Source organism: Amphiura filiformis, chromosome 16 (assembly GCF_039555335.1).
Source record: "Amphiura filiformis chromosome 16, Afil_fr2py, whole genome shotgun sequence".
NCBI lineage: Eukaryota > Metazoa > Echinodermata > Ophiuroidea > Amphilepidida > Amphiuridae > Amphiura > Amphiura filiformis.
This window is the reverse complement of record NC_092643.1, coordinates 42,321,459-42,343,249: the sequence shown is the minus strand read 5'-3', so window position 1 is coordinate 42,343,249 and position 21,791 is coordinate 42,321,459. Positions and strand designations below refer to the sequence as shown.

The 21,791-nt window shown below is 41.8% G+C and overlaps 1 protein-coding gene across 1 annotated transcript in view; it reads left to right on the top strand.

The window, feature by feature from the left end:
* The first annotated feature begins 282 nt into the window (after positions 1-282).
* LOC140136414 (sialate O-acetylesterase-like) overlaps positions 283-21,791 on the top strand; it is a 29,627-nt gene continuing 8,118 nt past the window's right edge. Inside the window, 3 exon segments of the mRNA XM_072158139.1 lie at positions 283-307; positions 1,582-1,728; positions 4,250-4,440. Of these exon segments, the coding sequence (XP_072014240.1) occupies positions 283-307; positions 1,582-1,728; positions 4,250-4,440 (363 nt within the window).

Sequence of the window (21,791 nt, the reverse complement as noted above, 5' to 3'; positions counted from 1 at the left end):
AAGCTATAGACTTGTCTGTAACCTTCAAATGGGTGCCACAACTTTGCACGCTTTGCGTTTCTGTGGCATCCACATCTCTCATACCACATTATTAAAATATTATTTTGTAATATTAATATTAAAATATTATTTTGTAATATTAATATTGGTATCTCAATTGTAAATTATTTGGCATTGCATTGTTACTAATTTATTACAAAATGTTTCTTTCTATATCATGTTATTTATATGTATGTGTGTTGAGATGAAAATAAAACTGAACTGAACTGAACTGAACCTATCATGTCTGCATCAGATTGCCTGGCTGGTAGCAAGGCTACCATAGGACATTAGCCCAAGAGACCAGGATTCAAATCTATCAAGGATGAGAGGAACTTGGAAAACTATTCCTGCTTCTTCAGAATCACTTAAAGTGTTAGGCTCAGTAAAATGTTAGCCTGCACAACACTCAAAGCCAATAACTATGGATGGAAGATACTAATGTGAAAGAATCATCCTGAATTTATCCCGGGGAATTAATCCCCATACAATGCTTGTTTTTGATGACAAAATCCTTCTGTACATGCAAATTACCTTTTCTAGATGTCTGTTAGAGCTACAAAGAATTTAATACATTTATAATAAAATAAAATAATCAAAAGTTTGAATTTTATTAATACTTATTATTTGCTAGGGTTTCCTAAAGCTAATTTAAACTCATTTTCACAATAATGATGTCATGTTTGTTGTTCGAAGGTAGTATTTCGAAATATAACAGGGTAGTGCACTTTTTGTTCAAAATATTGTGGGTACATGAGTACCTACTGCAATCTCGCACCCTAAAAAGTATCACAATCCATATACAACATCAATAGGTCACCTTACAGGGTCATTATTTAGTTATACTAGAGTATATGGACAAAGCGAGAGAGTAACACAACTTTATGTTATGTTTCCTTTTATTTTGTGAGTGGATTTCTTTTGTTATATATTGTTTTTGTGAGGCCATCATTTGAGCCGGCATTTGAGGGGAAAGAGTTTTTGCCTTACTCACATTCACGTCCTCTACTGACTCCATACGTATGTTTGATATTGTTTTGTGAGTGGATTTCTTTTGCTTTATATTCTTTTGTGAGATGGTCATTTTTAGGAGAGAGTAAAATGCTTTGTATTATTACATAACATAAAGGTTTTTTTACGTGTGAGTGTGAGATTTTGCCTCAACAAGTTTATATATATTTTATATGGGGTTTTTATGTCTTTTAATGTAAACAATGCAAATGTAATATTTCATGTAATTTGCCCTACGAGCCACGAATTTGAAATAAATTAAATCTGAATCTGAATCTGAATCTGATTTCAAAATTGCGTTACAAATCAAGAAACCGAACAGTAACAGCAAAATAGGTCCCATTCAGGCCTATTGACCTTAACCTATTTTGAGGAATTACCTGGTTAACGAAACATCCTGTTGTGCAAATCTATTTTTATTTGAATTGTTATATCATAACTGATTTTTAAAAAGTACCAATCCCAAAGCAATACTAAATAAAACACTTGAACCAGCCCAGTTTAAACATGTACCGTTTTGTTTCATTGCAGTCACATGTAAACCAGCCTATATCTATGCTGACCATATGGTGTTGCAACGTGAGCCGCATGGGGCAGTGTTATGGGGTTACACTGACCCAGGGTTCTCAGTAAATGTCACATTCAAGGGAGTCAACCATGTATCTGAAGGAAAACCAGGTAATGATAATAGTGTTAACAGCGACTGAAAATACATTGAACCCTGAAGTTGAATTTATACTCCATCGCAAAGCGACGACGAATGGTATCTAACCAATCAGTGTAGCTTGCATTTTGTTGCGTTGGGAAAACGCGCTACCTCATTGGTCAAATACCAATCGCTCGTCGCTCAGCGATGGAGTATAAATTCAGCTTAACAGCAGTTTTCACAAAAGGGGGTTCTATTCGGGGACTTTATTCCTGGCCCAGTTTACATAAGATATGGTGATGGTCATGTGACAACTGATTTAATTGCCGTAATTTTCAAAGCCAAAAAGACCAAAATTAATGGGGAAATGCTCCATAATGATACCTCTAACCTTAATTTAGCAACTCCAATGTCATCAATATTTGAAGAGCTTATTTCCAAATCGTGTTAAGTCCACTATCCCATGTTTCTGATTTCCCTGTGCGATATTGCAATGTGTTGTGATGCTGGGTATTATAATATCAGTTGGATGCACCATTACAAAGCAAACAGTGGATGGACGCACAGTAAAAATACTGTGTGAGGCTTTTGTCTCCCAAATGAGAACAATAGTCTGCATAGTGCAGCAATGTTATGGTAAATAATAGCTTGTTGATGGTACAACTCATTGTTGCTAATGTCAAACTTGTCAAAGTATTTATGATTGTATCTCACAAGTAAAATTAATGAGACACATGGGGTTGTGGAAACACGGTTTGGAAATAAGCTCTTCATTTTAAAACTACATACCTGTCTTAAGCAAAAGCAAATGGTAACCAATTTGAGACTGATTCTATCTGGAGGCTACAAACAAAATACCCAAATGTGTTTAATATTGGCTATGATGCCATCTGAATGCCTACTTTTCCCTGGTTGTTCCAACTGATTTCTCTATTATTTATAGAATTATACAGTAAGAAATAGCATGCGCGTATTTTTTTTGGGGGGGGGGCTTTGGGGGCGCCAGCCCCGGGGTAAAAGCAGGGGGCGGCCAAAATGCAGGGGCGGCGGAAGAAGAAGGGGCGGCAAAAACAGGGGCGGCAAAAACGTAGGGACGGCAAAAAGAATTAGTAAATAAAAAAAGTAAATGAATAAATGGTATTATACATCAAAATATGCTGCTTTTAGGGCAACCCCCGGGGTTGGGGCGGCCACGGTACGCCACTGAATAGCAAATAAGTAGGGATTTTGTGAAAATTTACTACCTGGGCGAAACATGTTTCAATCTTACTGATATTTCCGCACATCCAAGTAAAATTCCTGAGAATTCCAAGTCGGTCCGAGAAAAAAGTGGTTTTTGCCACACTCTAATGGTTATATTGTGCTCATGACAATGCTGAAATTATTCCTATCAAATTTGGGTATATGGTTCCCAAAAAATGATAATTTTAATTTTTGACTAACAACAATAAAATAAAACACCAATATTGTACCATTCTTTTAAACAAATCTCATTAATATTTTTATTCAAATATGGCTCATTTAAGCTTGATCAGCTTTTATGCTGGTTTTGCTGATACTAACGATGACAAAAACACTTACTTGATTAATTGACAAAATATTCTCATCTGGTTCATAGGACAATAAAATGCACTAGCCTTGACAATGATAATGATAATGGGATTTGTGTAAAAGAAGGGTACAACAATTGCTTTTGTATTTTATTATTTCCATTACATGTCATTTGTAAAATAAGCTATTCCCCTGTGGAAGATTTTGGAAATATTTTCCACATGGGGAGTATGAATTTCAAACATAATAAGCATGTCCATTTTAATTTAACCTCTGAGAAAGTGGAGTGTGGACTTTCAACGGATCAGCCCAATGTTTCCAAATGATTGTTTTGTAAGTGGTGAAGATAGGGGTAAATATATCACCAGGATCCACAACATGCTCATCTATTAGGACACATTTCTTTAACCCCAATACATTTGTACATTCATTGAATGAAATTTGAAAATGTGGGTACAAAAATTCATACTCTACCACTTGAGTTCAAATTTGGCATTATGATTGTTTAATTGAGGTTATTGAACTATGGCATTGGGATGAGGCCGATCCATATTGTATCTGTTTATGGCAGGCTCCTGGAATTATTCATTTTAAGTTATATATATTATCTATATAAAATTCATCTTATTTGCAAGAACAATTTGAAAGGGTTTCTGAGGTGCATCGGTACGGTGCAAGACGCAGCTAGCATTTTAGGGTTCCAATATCAAATGTGTTGCTGCTTCCACATTTTTATATACAGGGTGGTCCAAAAACAGCTTTACTCAATTTCTCTTCTCTATTCATTATTATTTTCTTGTTTTTATTTTAAACCCGGGGCGCGCGTCTGTTTAAAAAAGGGCTGCATATACGCTACTGTATTTCGGCCGCTTCACTCTGGAGCTGCATGGGGAAATGAATGTATTAATTAATGAAAAATCTCAAAATTGCTGTGTAGTCTTACAAATAGAACGAATTTGACTGCAAAGAGTTGATCGCAAATTTATTCTGAATAATTTTTAGATCCATGTGAACCAAATGTTGGTGTATGGAAGGTAGTGTTACCCCCTCAACCAGCTGGTGGGCCGTTCACAATTGACATCACTTGTTTTGATGGACAAGACAACTGGTCCAGCATTCAACTCCAAGATATCTTGTTTGGTGATGTATGGCTTTGTAGTGGCCAGAGTAACATGGCAATGGCTGTCAGTCAGGTATGTTTGATTCCCAGAGCTCAGATTTAGTTAAATTTGGTGTAAGTCGGTAAACATAACAAATATGCCAGAAACAATCAGGCTTGGAAAAAAATGACCAAACTCATTTTAAGGACTCGGATAGCGACGTTTCACGCATTTTTTGTTGTTGTTGGGCCTGATAGCACATCAGAAATATTGAATTGCATTTTTAAAACTAGGAATGCCCTTCTGATATCAAATAATTTTAATTACATATTAAATACACATTTTATGGCAAATGATTAAAAATTGATATTTTTGAAATTTAACAGTCCTCGAAGTAAATTGCATACATGTAAATCAAAGGATGGGATAAAAGCCGACGTTCAATTGATCGAAAAGATATAGATTTTTTCCCAAAAAGCTAAAAACATTTAGGTTTTTTACCATTGAAAACATGAAAGAAGATCGTGATTTGTAGTACAGATACATTGTTTCCAAAAACGTATTCCCAGTATTATATGCCTTATTTCTTTTACAGTTTGTCAAATATTAGGGTGGCACTATCAGCAACTACACACATTTACTGTTGTATTTGTTGATAACAAACTAAATACTAACATGGTCCACAATGAAGTCTTGTTCAAGACAGTCTCTCGTATAGTATGGTCGGCTAGTCTACTCAGCCCCCGACGCGGCTCCAGCCGCTTTATAATGCGAACAACATTAACTAGATGCCACAGTAATGTGTTTTACCAAACACGAATATCTATGCCCGTGACCACACTTAACCCCCTTCCCCTATTCACAAACGAAAACGTGGTGAAAGCACTTGTTTTAAGCTTTCATTTGATATACATGTAATGCTCACAACACTGGACTGGCCCACACTCTCTCTCTAATACCCTACCAAGCCTTCACTCTCTTTTATACCCCCATCAGACCATCACTCTCTCTAAAACATCACAAGACTGGACCACACTCTCTCTTATACCCCATCAGACCTTCACTCTCTCTCTTATACTCCCGATCATCACACTCTCTGAAACACCACCAGACTGGACCACACTCTCTCTAATACCCCACCAGACTCGCACTCTCTCTTATACTCCACCAGACACTCACTCGCTCTAAAACACCACCAGACTGCCCCACATTCTCTCTAATACCCTACCAAGCCTTCACTCTCTCTTATACCCAATCAGACCCTCACTCTCTCTAAAACACCACCAGACTGGACCACACTCTCTCTAATACCGAACCCCTTAACCAACCACACCCTTGTCCCATCACGACAACCTTTTGAGGTGGTCCAAGGAACCAAAATCAAAATGCCTACACATTCCCTTTTAAGGGAGTTTTTGTCAAGTGATCAGTTTCCTTGACGTGCGATTCAGATCTTTATCATTGCAAACACAGGTAGCTAACAAAATTCTGCCTAATGCACTACACTGTGTTAATACGTCGTACCTATTTCGCCTTTTTAAAGCCTTTAGCCTTTGACCTCTGGGGATGCGGCTAATATAGAATACATCTAGGGTCATGGGTCATCATTGTACAAAGTATGATCCCTGAGGGCGCTAAAGTTCTTGAGCTAGATCCGTTTGAAATTTTACACATATTGCTCACTGTAGCCCATGACCTTTGACCTCTGGGGTCGATGTTACTGCAGAAAATATCTAAGGGTCATGGGCCATCATTGTACCAAGTATGAACCCTGAGGGTGGTATAGTTCTTGAGCTAAGCGGTTTTAAAAATTTACACATATTGCTCCCTGTAGCCTGTGACCTTTTACCTCTGGGGTCGTGGCTACCATAAGTTACTTCTAGGGGTCATGGGCCATCATTATACTAAGTATGAACCCTGAAGGCGTTACAGTTCTTGGGCTAGAGCTGTTTGAAATTTTACACATATTGCCCCCTTTAGCCCATGACCTTTGACCTCTGGGGTCGGGGGTACCCTAGGAAATTTTTAGGGGTCATGGGCCATCATTATACCAAGTATGGGCCCCGAGGCTACTTTAGTTCTTGAGCTAGAGGAGTGCAAAGAAGTGGTCTTACGGAGAAGAAGAAGGCGAAGACGAAGGAGAAGACTAAACACAACAAATACAATATCTATGCCCCGTTGCACGGGCATGCCCCGTTGCACGGGCATAGATAAGGAGGAGAAGAAGCCGAAGACGTAGAAGCGGGCATAGATAACTAGAAACCACAGTAATGTGTTTTACCAAACACGAATATCTATGCCCGTGACCACACCTAATCCCACAAACGAAAACTTGGTGAGCACCATGTGAAAGCACTTGTTTGAAGCTTTCATGTAATGCTGTGGACTGGTCCACACTCTCTCTAATACCCTGCCAAGCCCTCACTCTCTTTTATACCCCCATCAGACCATCCCTCTCTCTAAAACACCACCAGACTGGACCACTCTCTCTTATACCCCATCAGACCCTCAATCTCTCTTATACTCCACCAGACCATCACTCTCTCTGAAACACCACAAGATTGGACCACACTCTCTCTAATACCCCACCAGACCATCACTCTCTCTAATACCCCCACCAGACCCTCACTCTCTCTTATACTCCATCAGGCACTCACTCGCTCTAAAACATCACCAGACTGACCTATACTTTCTCTAATATCCCACCAAGCCTTCACTCTCTCTTATACTCCATCAGACAGTCATTCGCTCTAAAACATCACCAGACTGACCAATACTCTCAATAATACCCCCACCAAGCCTTCACTCTCTCAGGGGTTCATACTTAGTATAATGATGACCCATGACCCCTAAATGTAACCTATGGTAGTCACGACCCCAGAGGTCAAAGGTCATAGGCTACAGGGAGCAATATGTGTAAACTTTTAAAACAGCTTTAGCTCAAGAACTATAGCGCCCTCAGGGTTCATACTTGGTACAACGATGGCCCATGACCCTTAGATATTTTCTGCAGTAACATCGACCCCAGAGGTCAAAGGTCATGGGCTACAGGGGGCAATATGTGTAAAATTTCAAACAGCTCTAGCTCAGGAACTACAGCGCCCTCAGGGTTCATACTTTGTACAATGATGACCCATGACACTAGATGTATTCTATGTTAGCCGCGTCCCCAGAGGTCAAAGTCTAAAGGCTTTAAAAAGCAAACTAGGTACGACATATTAACACAGTGTAGCGCAATAGGTAGTATTTTGTTAGCTACCTGTGTTTGCAAGGATAAAGGTCTGAATCGTACGCCAAGGAAACTCATCACTTGACAAAAACTCCCTGAAAATTGAACGTGTAGGCATTTTGATTTTGGTTCCTTGGACCACCTCAAAGGGTTGTCATGATGGGACAAGGGGTGTGGTTGGTTAAGGGGTGGGGTATTAAAGAGAGTGTGGGCCAGTCTGCTGGTGTTCTAGAGAGAGTGAGTGTATAGTGAGTATAAGAGAGAGTGAAGGCTTGGTGGGGTATTAAGAGAGTATGGGTCAGTCTGGTGATGTTTTAGAGCGAGTGAGTGTCTGATGGAGTATAAGAGAGAGTGAGAGAGAGGGTCTGGTGGGGTATTAGAGAGAGTGTGGTCCAGTCTTGTGGTGTTTCAGAGAGAGAGTGATGGTCTGGTGGAGTATAAGAGAGAGTGAGGGTCTTATGGGGTATAAGAGAGAGTGTGGTCCAGTCTGGTGGTGTTTTAGAGAGAGTGATGGTCTGATGGGGGTATAAAAGAGAGTGAAGGCTTGGTAGGGTATTAGAGAGAGTGTGGGCCAGTCCAGTGTTATGAGCATTACATGTATATCAAATGAAAGCTTAAAACAAGTGCTTTTACATGGTGCTCACCAAGTTTTCGTTTGTGAATAGGGGAGGGTGGTCCAGTCTGGTGGTGTTTTAGAGAGAGCGAGGGTCTGATAGGGTATAAGAGAGAGTGAAGGCTTGGTAGGGTATGAGAGAGAGAGTGTGGGCCAGTCTGGTTGTGTTCTAGAGAGAGTGAGTGTATAGTGAGTATAAGAGAGAGTGAAGGCTTGGTGGGGTATTAAGAGAGTGTGGGTCAGTCTGGTGATGTTTTAGAGCGAGTGAGTGTCTGATGGAGTATAAGAGAGAGTGAGAGAGAGGGTCTGGTGGGGTATTAGAGAGAGTGTGGTCCAGTCTTGTGGTGTTTCAGAGAGAGAGTGATGGTCTGGTGGAGTATAAGAGAGAGTGAGGGTCTGATGGGGTATAAGAGAGAGTGTGGTCCAGTCTGGTGGTGTTTTAGAGAGAGTGATGGTCTGATGGGGGTATAAAAGAGAGTGAAGGCTTGGTAGGGTATTAGAGAGAGTGTGGGCCAGTCCAGTGTTATGAGCATTACATGTATATCAAATGAAAGCTTAAAGCAAGTGCTTTTACATGGTGCTCACCAAGTTTTCGTTTGTGAATAGGGGGAGGGGGTTAGGTGTGGTCACGGGCATAGATATTCGTGTTTGGTAAAACACATTACTGTGGCATCTAGTTATCTATGCCCGTGCAACGGGGCATAGATATTGTATTTGTTGTGTTTAGTCTTCTCCTTCGTCTTCGCCTTCTTCTTCTCCTTAAGACCATTTCTTTGCACTCCTCTAGCTCAAGAACTAAAGTAGCCTCGGGGCCCATACTTGGTATAATGATGGTTCATGACCCCTAAAAATTTCCTAGGGTACCCCCGACCCCAGAGGTCAAAGGTCATGGGCTACAGGGGGCAATATGTGTAAAATTTCAAACAGCTCTAGCCCAAGAACTATAGCGCCCTCAGGGTTCTTACTTAGTATAATGATGACCCATGACCCCTAAATGTAACCTATGGTAGCCACGACCCCAGAGGTCAAATGTCATAGGCTACATAGAGCAATATGTGTAAACCTTTAAAACAGCTTTAGCTCAAGAACTATAGCGCCCTCAGGGTTCATACTTGGTACAACGATGGCCCATGACCCTTAGATATATTCTGCAGTAACATCGACCCCAGAGGTCAAAGGTCATGGGCTACAGAGGGCAATATGTGTAAAATTTCAAACAGCTCTAGCTCAAGAACTACAGCGCCCTCAGTGTTCATACTTGGTACAATGATGACCCATGACCCTAGATGTATTCTATGTTAGCCGCATCCCCAGAGGTCAAAGTCTAAAGGCTTTAAAAAGCAAACTAGGTACGACATATTAACACAGTGTAGCGCAATAGGTAGTATTTTGTTAGCTACCTGTGTTTGCAATGATAAAGGTCTGAATCGTACGTCAAGGAAACTCATCACTTGTCAAAAACACGAGTGAGTGTCTGATGGAGTATAAGAGAGAGTAAGGGTCTGGTGGGGTATAAGAGAGAGTGAGGGTCTGGTGGGGGTCTGGTGGGGTATTAGAGAGAGTGTGGTCCAGTCTTGTGGTGTTTCAGAGAGTGATGGCCCACTACCTATTGCGCTACACTGTGTTAATATGTCGTACCTAGTTTGCTTTTTAAAGCCTTTAGACTTTGACCTCTGGGGATGAGGCTAACATAGAATACATCTAGGGTCATGGGTCATCATTGTACCAAGTATGAACCATGAGGGCGCTGTAGTTCCTGAGCTAGAGCTGTTTGAAATTTTACACATATTGACCCCTGTAGCCCATGACCTTTGACCTCTGGGGTCGATGTTACTGCAGAAAATATCTAAGGGTCATGGGCCATCATTGTACCAAGTATGAACCCTGAGGGTGGTATAGTTCTTGAGCTAAGCGGTTTTAAAAATGTACACATATTGCTCCCTATAGCCTGTGACCTTTGACCTCTGGGGTCGTGGCTACCATAAGTTACTTCTAGGGGTCATGGGCCATCATTATACTAAGTATGAACTCTGAGGGCGCTATAGTTCTTGAGCTAGAGATGCTTCAAATTTTACACATATTGCCCCCTGCAGCCCATGCCCTTTGACCTCTGGGGTCGAGGCTACACCAGGAGATTTTTAGGGGTCATGGGTCATCATTATACCAAGTATGGGTCCCGATGCTACTTTAGTTCTTGAGCTAGAGGAGAGCAAAGGTGTGGTCGTAAGGAGAAGGAGAACTAAATGCCACAGTAATGTGTTTTACCAAACACGAATATCTATGCCCGTTACCACACCTAACCCCCTTCCCCTATTCACAAACAAAAACACTTGTTTTAAGCTTTCATTTGATATACATGTATTGGTCATAACACTGGACTGGCCCAAACTCTCTCTAATACCCTACCAAGCCTTCACTCTCTTTTATATCCCCATCAGACCATCACTCTCTCTAAAACACCACCAGACTGGACCACACTCTCTAGCTCTTATACCCCATCAGACCCTCACTCACTCTTATACTCCACCATACCATCACTCTCTCTGAAACACCACAAGACTGGACCACACTCTCTCTAACACTCCACTAGACCCTCGATCATCACTCTCTCTTATACTCCATCAGACACTCACTCGCTCTAAAACATCACCAGACTGACCCATACTCTCTCTAATACCCCACAAGCCTTCACTCTCTCTTATACTCCACTATACACACACTCTCTCTAAAACACCACCAGACTGGACCACGATCTCTCTAACACCCCACCAGACCCTTACTCTCTCTTACACTCCACCAGACACTCACTCGCTCTAAAACACCACCAGACTGGCACGCGCACTCTCTAATACCCTACCAAGCCTTCACTCTCTCTTATACCCCATCAGACCCTCACTCTCTCTAAAACACCACCAGACTGGACCACACTCTCTCTAATATTCCACCCCTTAACCAACCACACCCCTTGTCCCATCATGACAACCTTTTGAGGTGGACCACCAGACTGGACCACACTCTCTCTAATACCGAACCCCTTAACCAACCACACCCTTGTCCCATCACGACAACCTTTTGAGGTGGTCCAAGGAACCAAAATCAAAATGCCTACACATTCCCTTTTAAGGGAGTTTTTGTCAAGTGATTAGTTTCTTTGACGTACAGCTCAACTTACCGTACTTTTCCTAACCAGACAGTCCATGCCAAAATTGTTACTACACCTTTACATTTCATCGAATCTCTTTTTGATGTCTGTCATTTTGAACATCACACTTGAAAGATGTATGCTATGTAGAAACTTTATTTTGCAATTTCATAATTTGCATATTATTAGCATATTTGCAAGAAAAACATGAAAATCAATAAATACCTATATTTTTCACAATTTCAATATTTTATTAGAAATTAAGCATGTAGGCCGTTTGTTATGACTTGAGGAATGAAGCTGTTAAAACAGATTTTGATATTTTTGCTTATTTTTCCTTTTTTGCCCCAAAATGTGTAAAAATCAACATTTTTTGGATGACCTATATTTTCTATATATATTTATCAAATTTCTTAATTTAGGTATAATACAGTGCAGAAAAAGATGTCAAAAAAAAAGCTGTTAAACAGATTTCCAATAAATTGTTCCATTTTCCATTTTGGGTTAAATACTCAATTTTCATGCGCGGGATATTTGAAACATAAAATGAAAACATGTCCATTGTACTTTTTCCTCGAGATGTACTATAATATCAAGGTTACGGATATATTATAATCCTTCTTATCTTCATTAATCCATCATATACCTATTGTTATGAATGATCAATGAAAAGGTTCAGAACTGGGCTACTAATGGTCTGTCAAGTATCTATAGTTATTTTCATGACTGTGCCAACTCAAAAATCATGCAAGTTCGAATGTAGGAAAAGTATGATCAGTTGAGCTGTACGATTCAGACCTTTATCATTGCAAACACAGGGAGCTAACAAAATACTACCTAATGCACTACACTGTGTTAATAGGTCGTAACTATTTCGCTTTTAAAGCCATTATACTTTGACCACTGGGGATGCGGCTTATATAGAATACCTCTATGGTCATGGGTCATCATTGTACAAAGTATGATCCCTGAGGGCGCTATAGTTCTTGAGCTAGATACGTTTGAAATTTTACGCATATTGCTCACTGTAGCCCATGACCTTTGACCTCTGGGGTCGATGTTACTGCAGAAAGTATTTAAGGGTCATGGGCCATCATTGTACCAAGCATGAAGTTCTTGAGCTAAAGCGGTTTAAAAAAGTTACACATATTGCTCCCTGTAGCCTGTGACCTTTGACCATTGGGGTCGTGGCTACCATAGGTTACTTCTAGGGGTCATGGGCCATCATTGTACTAAGTATGAACCCTGAGGGCGCTGTAGTTCTTGAGCTAGAGCTGTTTGAAGTTTTACACATATTGCCCACTGTAGCCCATGACCTTTGACCTCTGGGATCGAGACTAACCTAAGAAATTTTCTGGGGCCAGGGGCCATCATTGTGTAAAGTATGGGCCACAAGGCTACTTTAGTTATTGAGCTAGAGGAGAGCAAAGGTGTGGTCGTAAGGAGAAGGAGAAGGAGGAAAAGATGCCGAAGACATAGAAGCGGGCATAGATAACTAGATGCCACAGTAATACAGTAATAGTTGTAGTCTCCACGGCAGCCAGTTTGGTTCCGCTCCCTCCACACAAACAGTCTGCTAAAGGCCACTTATAACGCCGGTTCTGATTGGCTACACAAATGTAGCTGCAGAGCTGTACATACGGGAACTTGATTGACCTCAGCCTCAGCTGGCGAGATGGCAAAAATTGCTCCTGAATAATTAAGTAGCCGTCTAGCCGATCGACCAATTGAAAGCTTTGTTGGACGTCAAGCTGGATGACGTCGTCAGAAAACCGTTAGCCAATCAAAAAGGACCAGTTCGTCATCATTGGCAGACTGTTTGTGTGTGGAGGGAGCGTAACCAAACTGGCTGCGTAGGAGACTACCATCGTTGTACCAAGTATGAACCCTGAGGGCGCTATAGTTCTTGAGCTAAAGCTGTTTTAAAAGTTTACACATATTGCTCCCTGTAGCCTATGACCTTTGACCTATGGGGTCGTGGCTACCATAAGTTACATTTAGGGGTCATGGGTCATCATTATACTAAGTATGAACCCTGAGGGCGCTATAGTTCTTGAGCTAGAGCTGTTTGAAATTTTACACATATTGCCCCCTGTAGCCCATGACCTTTGACCTCTGGGGTCAGGGTACCCTAGGAAATTTTTGGGGGTCATGGGCCATCATTATACCAAGTATGGGCCCCGAGGCTACTTTAGTTCTTGAGCTAGAGGAGTGCAAAGTAGTGGTCGTAAGGAGAAGAAGGCGAAGACGAAGGAGAAGACTAAACACAACAAATACAATATCTATGCCCCGTTGCACGGGCATAGATAAGGAGGAGGAGAAGAAGCCGTAGACTAGATGGCACAGTTGTGTTTGACCAAACACGAATATCTATGCCCGTGACCACACCTAACCACCCCCCCCCGTTCCCCTATTCACAAAGGTAAAATTGGTGAGCACCATGTGAAAGCCCTTGTTTTAAGCTTTCATTTGATATACATGTAATGCTCATAACACTAGACTGGCCCACACTCTCTCTAACACCCTACCAAGCCTTCACTCTCTTTTACACCCCATCAGACCACCACTCTCTCTAAAACACCACTAGACTGGACCACACTCTCTCTAATACCCCACCAGACTCTCTCTTATACTCCACCAGACCATCACTCTCTCTAAAACATCACCAGACTGGACCACACTCTCTCTAATACCCCACTGACCCTCACTCTCTCTTATACTCCATCAGACACTCACTCGCTCTAAAACATCACCAGGCTGACCCATACTCTCTCTAATACCCCACCAAGCCTTCACTCTCTCTCTCTCTTATACTCCACTATAAACTCACTCTCTCTAAAACACCACCAGACTGGCCCACACTCGCTCTAATACTCTACCAAGCCTCTACTCTCTCTTATGCCCCACCAGACCATGAATCTCTCTAAAACACCACCAGCCTGGACCACACTCTCTCTAATACCCTACCAAGCCTTCACTCTCTCTTATACCCCATCAGACCCTCACTCTCTCTAAAACACCACCAGACTGGACCACAATCTCTCTAATACCCCACCCCTTAACCAACCACACCCCTTGTCCCATCATGACAACCTTTCGAGGTGGTCCAAGGAACTAAAATAAAATGCCTGCACATTCCCTTTTAAGGGAGTTTTTTGTCAAGTGATCAGTTTCTCGACTTGATTCAGACCTTTATCATTGCAAACACATGTAGCTAACAAAATACTACCTATTGCGCCACATTGTGTTAATAGGCCGTACCTGTTTTACTTTTTAAAGCCCTTAAACTTTGACCTCTGGGGATGCGGCTACCACAGAATACATCTAGGGTCATGTGTCATCATTGTACCAGGTATGAACCCTGAGGACGCTGTAGTTCTTGAGCTAGAGCTGTTTGAAATTTTACACATATTGCTCACTGTAGCCCATGACCTTTGACCTCTGGGGCCGATGCTACTGCAGGAAATATCTAAGGGTCATGGGCCATTATTGTACTAAGCATGAACACTGAGGGCGCTATAGTTCTTGAGATAAAGCGGTTTTACCAATTTACACATATTGCTCCCTGTAGCCTATGACATTTGACCTCTGGGGTCATGGCTACCATAAGTTACTTCTTGGGGTCGTGGGCTATCATTATACTAAGTATGAACCCTGAGGGCGCTATAGTTCTTGGGCTAGAGCTGTTTGAAATTTTACACGTATTGACCCCTGTAGCCCATGACCTTTGACCTTTGGGGTCGAGGCTACCCTACGAAATTTTCTGGGGCCATGGGTCATCATTATACCAAGTATGGGCCCCGAGGCTACTTTAGTTATTGAGATAGAGGAGTGCAAAGAAGTGGTCTTAAGATGATGAAGGAGAAGGAGAAGGCGAAGGAGAAGGAGAAGTCGAAGACTAAACACAACAAATACAATAGCTATGCCCCGTTGCACGGGCATAGATAACTAAACGCAACAAATAGAATATCTATGCCCCGTTGCACGGGCATAGATAACAATACCGGAATTGTAATCACACCATGTGCGACGGTCATTATGAAACTTAATTAAGTTTGATGTGATTAAACTTATCACGGATGCAAAGCAACAATTTTTTTTTCAATCACACGATGTTAAAACTGATCATTTCAGCATGTCAGGTGCATGCGATTATCACTGCATATTAGTTGGAAAACGTTACCTGCTAAATGACACATGTGATTAAACATATCACGGATGCAAAGCAACATTTTTTTATCAATCACACGATGTTAAAACTGATCATTTCAGCATGTCAGGTGCATGCGATTATCACTGCAAATTAGTTGAAAAACGTTACCTGTCAAATGACACGTATACAGAATAAAACATACAATATCATGATAACTTTGTCGATAGAGTTGAGTTATTAATATCAGTTTTATATATCAAAAAGAAACTAGCATGGTTTTAGGAAACAATCAAGTATAGTTGAATCATTTTCTTACGATCCGTGACCATTCATAGCATACCTTTGTTTCTCTGTGGATTTGACTAGATGGACATATTTTAAGAAAAAATGGCTCCTATGTCCCTCCCAAAAATGGCGGGAAAATCTATTTTTAGCTCATTTTTTTTAACTCATCAAGTTACTATTTTCGCATGTTTTTTGTTTGTTTTTTTCATTCGGTGGTAAATTATGGTGAACTATAACTTTGCTAGAGAGCACTTACAAATTAACATGGGTGGCATAGATTCTGAATTAGTATAGGTCTCACAGATATAGAAAACACTAAAAGCCATTGTGTGTGTACCTTTGGGTTTTCAGCTTATTAACCAGACTAGTAGCCAAAATGACTTTTCAGTAAAACGGCTCATGTGAACGAATGAAAGGATACAATAAAGCAAACAAATGAACAAAATTATAAAATGAAAAATAAACAAAATAGAAAAACTAGATGCCACAGTAATGTGTTTTACCAAACACGAATATCTATGCCCGGGACCACACCTAACCTTCTTCCCCTATTCACAAACGAAAACTTGGTGAGCACCACGTGAAAGCACTTGTTTTAAGCTTTCATTTGATATACATGTAATGCTCATAACACTGGACTAGCCCACACTCTCTCTAATACCCTAGCAAGCCTTCACTTTTTAGGGGTCATGGGCCATCATTATACCAAGTATGGGCCCCGAGGCTACTTTAGTTCTTGAGCTAGAGGAGAGCAAAGGTGTGGTCGTAAGGAGAAGGAGAAGGAGGAGGAGAAGAAGCCGAAGACTAAACGCAACAAATACAAAATCTATTGCACAGGCATAGATAACTAGATGCCACAGTAATGTGTTTGACCAAACACGAATATCTATGCCCGTGACCACACCTAACCCCCTTCCCCTATTCACAAGCGAAAACTTGGTGAGCACCATGTGAAAGCACTTGTTTTAAGCTTTCATTTGATATACATGTAATGCTCATAACACTGGACTGGCCCACACTCTCTCTAATACCCTACCAAGCCTTCAATCTCTTTTATACCCCCATCAGACCATCACTCTCTCTAAAACACCACCAGAGTAGACCACACTCTCTCTTATACCACATCAGACCCTCACTCTCTCCTATACTCCACCAGACCACCACTCTCTCTGAAACATCACAAGACTGGACCACACTCGCTCTAATACCCCACCAGACCCTCACTCTCTCTAATACCCCACCAGACGCTCACTCTCTCTTATACTCCATCAGACACTCACTCGCTCTAAAACATCACCAGACTGACCCATACTCTCTCTAATACCCCACCAAGCCTTCACTCTCTCTTATACTTCACTATACACACACTCTCTCTAAAACACCACCCGACTGGAACACACTCTCTCTAATACCCCACCAGACCCTCACTCTCTCTTATACTCCACCAGACATTCACTCGCTCTAAAACACCACCAGACTGGCACGCACTCTCTAATACCCTACCAAGCCTTCACTCTCTTATACCCCATCAGACCCTCACTCTCTCTAAAACACCACCAGACTGGACCACACTCTCTCTAATATCCCACCCCTTAAACAAACACACCCCTTGTCCCATCATGACAACCTTTTGAGGTGGTTCAAAATCAAAAATCAAAATGCCTACACATTCCCTTTTAAGGGAGTTTTTGTCAAGTGATTAGTTTCCTTGACGTACGATTCAGACCTTTATCATTGCAAACACAAGGAGCTAACAAAATACTACCTATTGCGCTACACTGTGTTAATAGGTGATACCTATTTTGCTTTTTAAAGCCTTTAGACTTTGACCTCTGGGGATGCGGCTAATATAGAATACATCAAGGGTCATGGGTCATCATTGTACCAATAATGAACCCTGAGGGCGCTGTATTTCTTGAGCTAGAGCTGTTTGAAATTTTTGACCTTTGACCTCTGGGGTCGATGTTACTGCAGAAAATATCTAAGGGTCATGGGCCATCGTTGTACCAAGTATGAACCCTGAGGGCGCTATAGGGCGCTTGAGCTAAAGCTGTTTTAAAAGTTTACACATATCGCTCCCTGTAGCCTATGACCTTTGACCTCTGGGGTCGTGGCTACCATAGGTTACTTTTAGGGTCATGGGTCATCATTATTCTAAGTATGAACCCTGAGGGCGCTATAGTTCTTGAGCTAGAGCTGTTTGAAATTTTACACATATTGTCCCCTGTAGCCCATGACCTTTGACCTCTGGGGTCGGGGGTACCCTAGCAAATTCTTAGGGTCATGGGCCATCAGTATACCAAGTATGGGCCCCGAGGCTACTTTCGTTCTTGAGCTAGAGGAGTGCAAAGGACTGGTCTTGAGAAGGAGAAGAAGGCGAAGACGAACTAGATGCCACAGTAATGTGTTTTACCAAACACGAATATCTATGCCCGTGACCACACCTAACCCCCTTCCCCTATTCACAAACGAAAACTTGTTGAGCACCATGTGAAAGCACTTGTTTTAAGCTTTCATTTGATATACATGTAATGCTCATAACACTGGACTGGCCCACACTCTCTCTAATACCCTACCAAGCATTCACTCTCTTTTATACCCCATCAGACCACCACTCTCTCTCTAAAACACCACCAGACTGGACCACACTCTCTCTTATACCCCATCAGACCCTCACTCTCTGTTATACTCCACCAGACCATCACTCTCTCTGAAACACCACAAGACTGGACCACACTCTCTCTAATACCCCACCAGACCCTCACTCTCTCTAATACCCCACCAGACCCTCACTCTCTCTTATACTCCAACAGACACTCTGTCGCTCTAAAACATCACCAGACTTACCCATACTCTCTCTAATACCACACCAAGCCTTCACTCTCTCGTATACTCCATCAGACCCTCACTCTCTCGTATACTCCATCAGACACTCACTCGCTCTAAAACATCACCAGACTTACCCATACTCTCTCTAATACCACACCAAGCCTTCACTCTCTCGTATACTCCATCAGACCCTCACTCTCTCTTATACTCCATCAGACACTCACTCGCTCTAAAACATCACCTGGCTGACCCATACTCTCTCTAATACCCCACCAAGCTTTCACTCTCTCTTATTCTCCACTATACACTCACTCTCTCTAAAACACCACCAGACTGGTCCATACTCTTTCTATTACCCTACCAAACCTTCACTCTCTCTTATACTCCACCAGACCATCAATCTCTCTAAAACACCACCAGACTTGCCCATACTCTCTCTCTAATACCCTCACTCTCTCTTATACTCCACCAGACACTCACTCGCTCTAAAACACCATAAGGCTGATCCATACTCTCTCTAATACCCCACCAAGCCTTCACTCTCTCTTATACTCCACTATACACTCACTATCTCTAAAACACCACCAGACTGGCCTACACTCTCTCTCTAATACCCTACCACGCATCGACTCACCCTTATACCCCCTCAGACCATCACTCTCTCTAAACCACCACCAGACTGGACCACACTCTCTCTTATACCCCACCAGACCCTCACTCTCTCTTATACTCCACCAGACCATCACTCTCTCTAAAACACCACCAGACTGGACTATACTCTCTAATACCCCACCAGACCCTCACTCTCTCTTATACTCCACCAGACACTCACTCGCTCTAAAACACCACCAGGCTGACCCATACTCTCTCTAATACCCCACCAAGCCTTCACTCTCTCTTATACTCCACTATACACTCACTTTCTCTAAAACACCACCAGACTGGCCCACACTCTGTCTCTCTCTCTCTCTCTCTCTCTCTCTAATACCCTACCAAGCCTCCACTCTCTCTTATATCCCATCAGACCATCAATCTCTAAAACACCACCAGACTGGACCATACTCTCTCTAATACCCCACCAGACCCTCACTCTCTCTCTCTCTCCTATACTCCACCAGACACTCACTCGCTCTAAAACACCACCAGACTGGCCCACTCTCTCTAATACCCTACCAAGCCTTCACTCTCTCTTATACCCCATCAGACCCTCACTCTCTCTAAAATACCACCAGACTGGATCACAGTCTCTATAATACCCTACCTCTTAGCCAACCACACCCCTTATCCCATCATGACAACCTTTTTTTGTCAAGTGATCAGTTTCCTTGACGTACGATTCAGGCCGTTATCATTGCAAACACAGGTAGCTAACAAAATACTACCTATTGCGCTACACTGTGTTAATAGGTCGTACCTATTTTGCTATTTGAAGCATTTTAAAACTTTGACCTCCGGGGAGGCGGCTAATATAGAATACATCAAGGGTCATGGGTCATCATTGTACCAAATATGAACCCTGAGGGCGCTGTAGTTCTTGAGCTAGAGCTGTTTGAAATTTTACACATATTGCTCACTGTAGCCCATGACCTTTGACCTCTGGGGTCGATGTTACTGCAGGAAATATCTAAGGGTCATGGGCCATCATTGTAAAAAGCATGAACCCTGAGGGCGCTATAGTTCTTGAGCTAAAGTGGTTTTAAATATTTACACATATTGCCCCCTGTAGCCTGTGACCTTTGACCTCTGGGGCCGTGGCTACCATAAGTTACTTCTAGGGGTCATGGGCCATCATTATACTAAGTATGAACCCTGAGGGCGCTATAGTTCTTGGGCTAGAGATGCTTCAAATTGTACACATATTGCCCCCTGTAGCCCATGACCTTTGACCTCTGGGGTCGAGGCTACACCAGGAAATTTCTAGGGGTCATGGGCCATCATTATACCAAGTATGGGCCCCGAGGCTACTTTAGTTCTTGAGCTAGAGGAGTGCAAAGAAGTGGTCTAAAGGAGAAGGAGAAGACGGAGGAGAAGACTAAACACAACAAATACAATATCTATGCCCCGTTGCACGGGCATAGATAAGAAGGCGAAGACGAAGGAGAAGACTAAACACAACAAATACAATATCTATGCCCCGTTGCACGGGCATAGATAACTAAACGCAACAAATACAATATCTATGCCCCGTTGCACGGGCATAGATAACTAAATTCCTACACTGATCATTTATAAACATCTCAAAAAAAGTAACTAACCCCTTAAATAATGGCAATTATTCACAATGGCCTATTGCATTACAAATCTGTAAAATGCGTTGGAAGCAGAATTTATTTCTGCGCATTTTGACACCTCATTTGATAAGATAAGAAAACAATAAAACACCAGTCAATTTAATGCAGTGAGGTCCAGATCTGAAAGTTGCACTTGCAACAATACAAAAACACTCAGATATCATTACACAGAAAGCATATTCCAATCACTTCAGTGGGACAAAAAGGGTGTCAATATCAATCGAGAGGAGTTCAACTATCTCAGATCATCATAACAGAGCTAGAGCCTGGAAAATATTGAAACCGTGCTCAGAGAGCTTGCTTAAGCTAGTAAAGAATGTGTCCTCAAGAAGAAAGTGCAGAAGACAAAAATATTGGCAGGCCCATGTCCAGCAAACAATAGTCAGTCAATAGTCAATGAGTGCAACAGAAGAAGTCAATGTTGGGACAGCAGTTCCATCAGTTTGACGGAAAAAGTACAAGAGCAGGAAGTAAAGAGAAGAATTAAGCTTAGATGGAGGAAATATGACAAACCTAGTAACATCATGAGAGGAGATATACCAACTTGCTTGAAAAGAAAAACTGCTCAATCAATGTATCCCAAACTATTACATATGGAACTGAGACGTGGACGCCTACAGCAAAAATGGAAAGGAGCTATACAAGCGGTACATCACAACATGGAACATAAACACGTAAGCGATCTCCTACCAAGGCAAGGAGACAAACAAATGGGTTAGAGAACAAATAAAGATTCAAGACATCTTGGAACCGGCTAAACACAGGAAATAGAATTGAGCAGGTCACATGAGTAGCAGAACAGACAACAGATGGAAAACAGCAATTACTGTATGGAGACCTATGGTGGGAAACAGGACCGGCCAAAACAATACAAGAGATGGAGAGACGAGATAGACCAATAC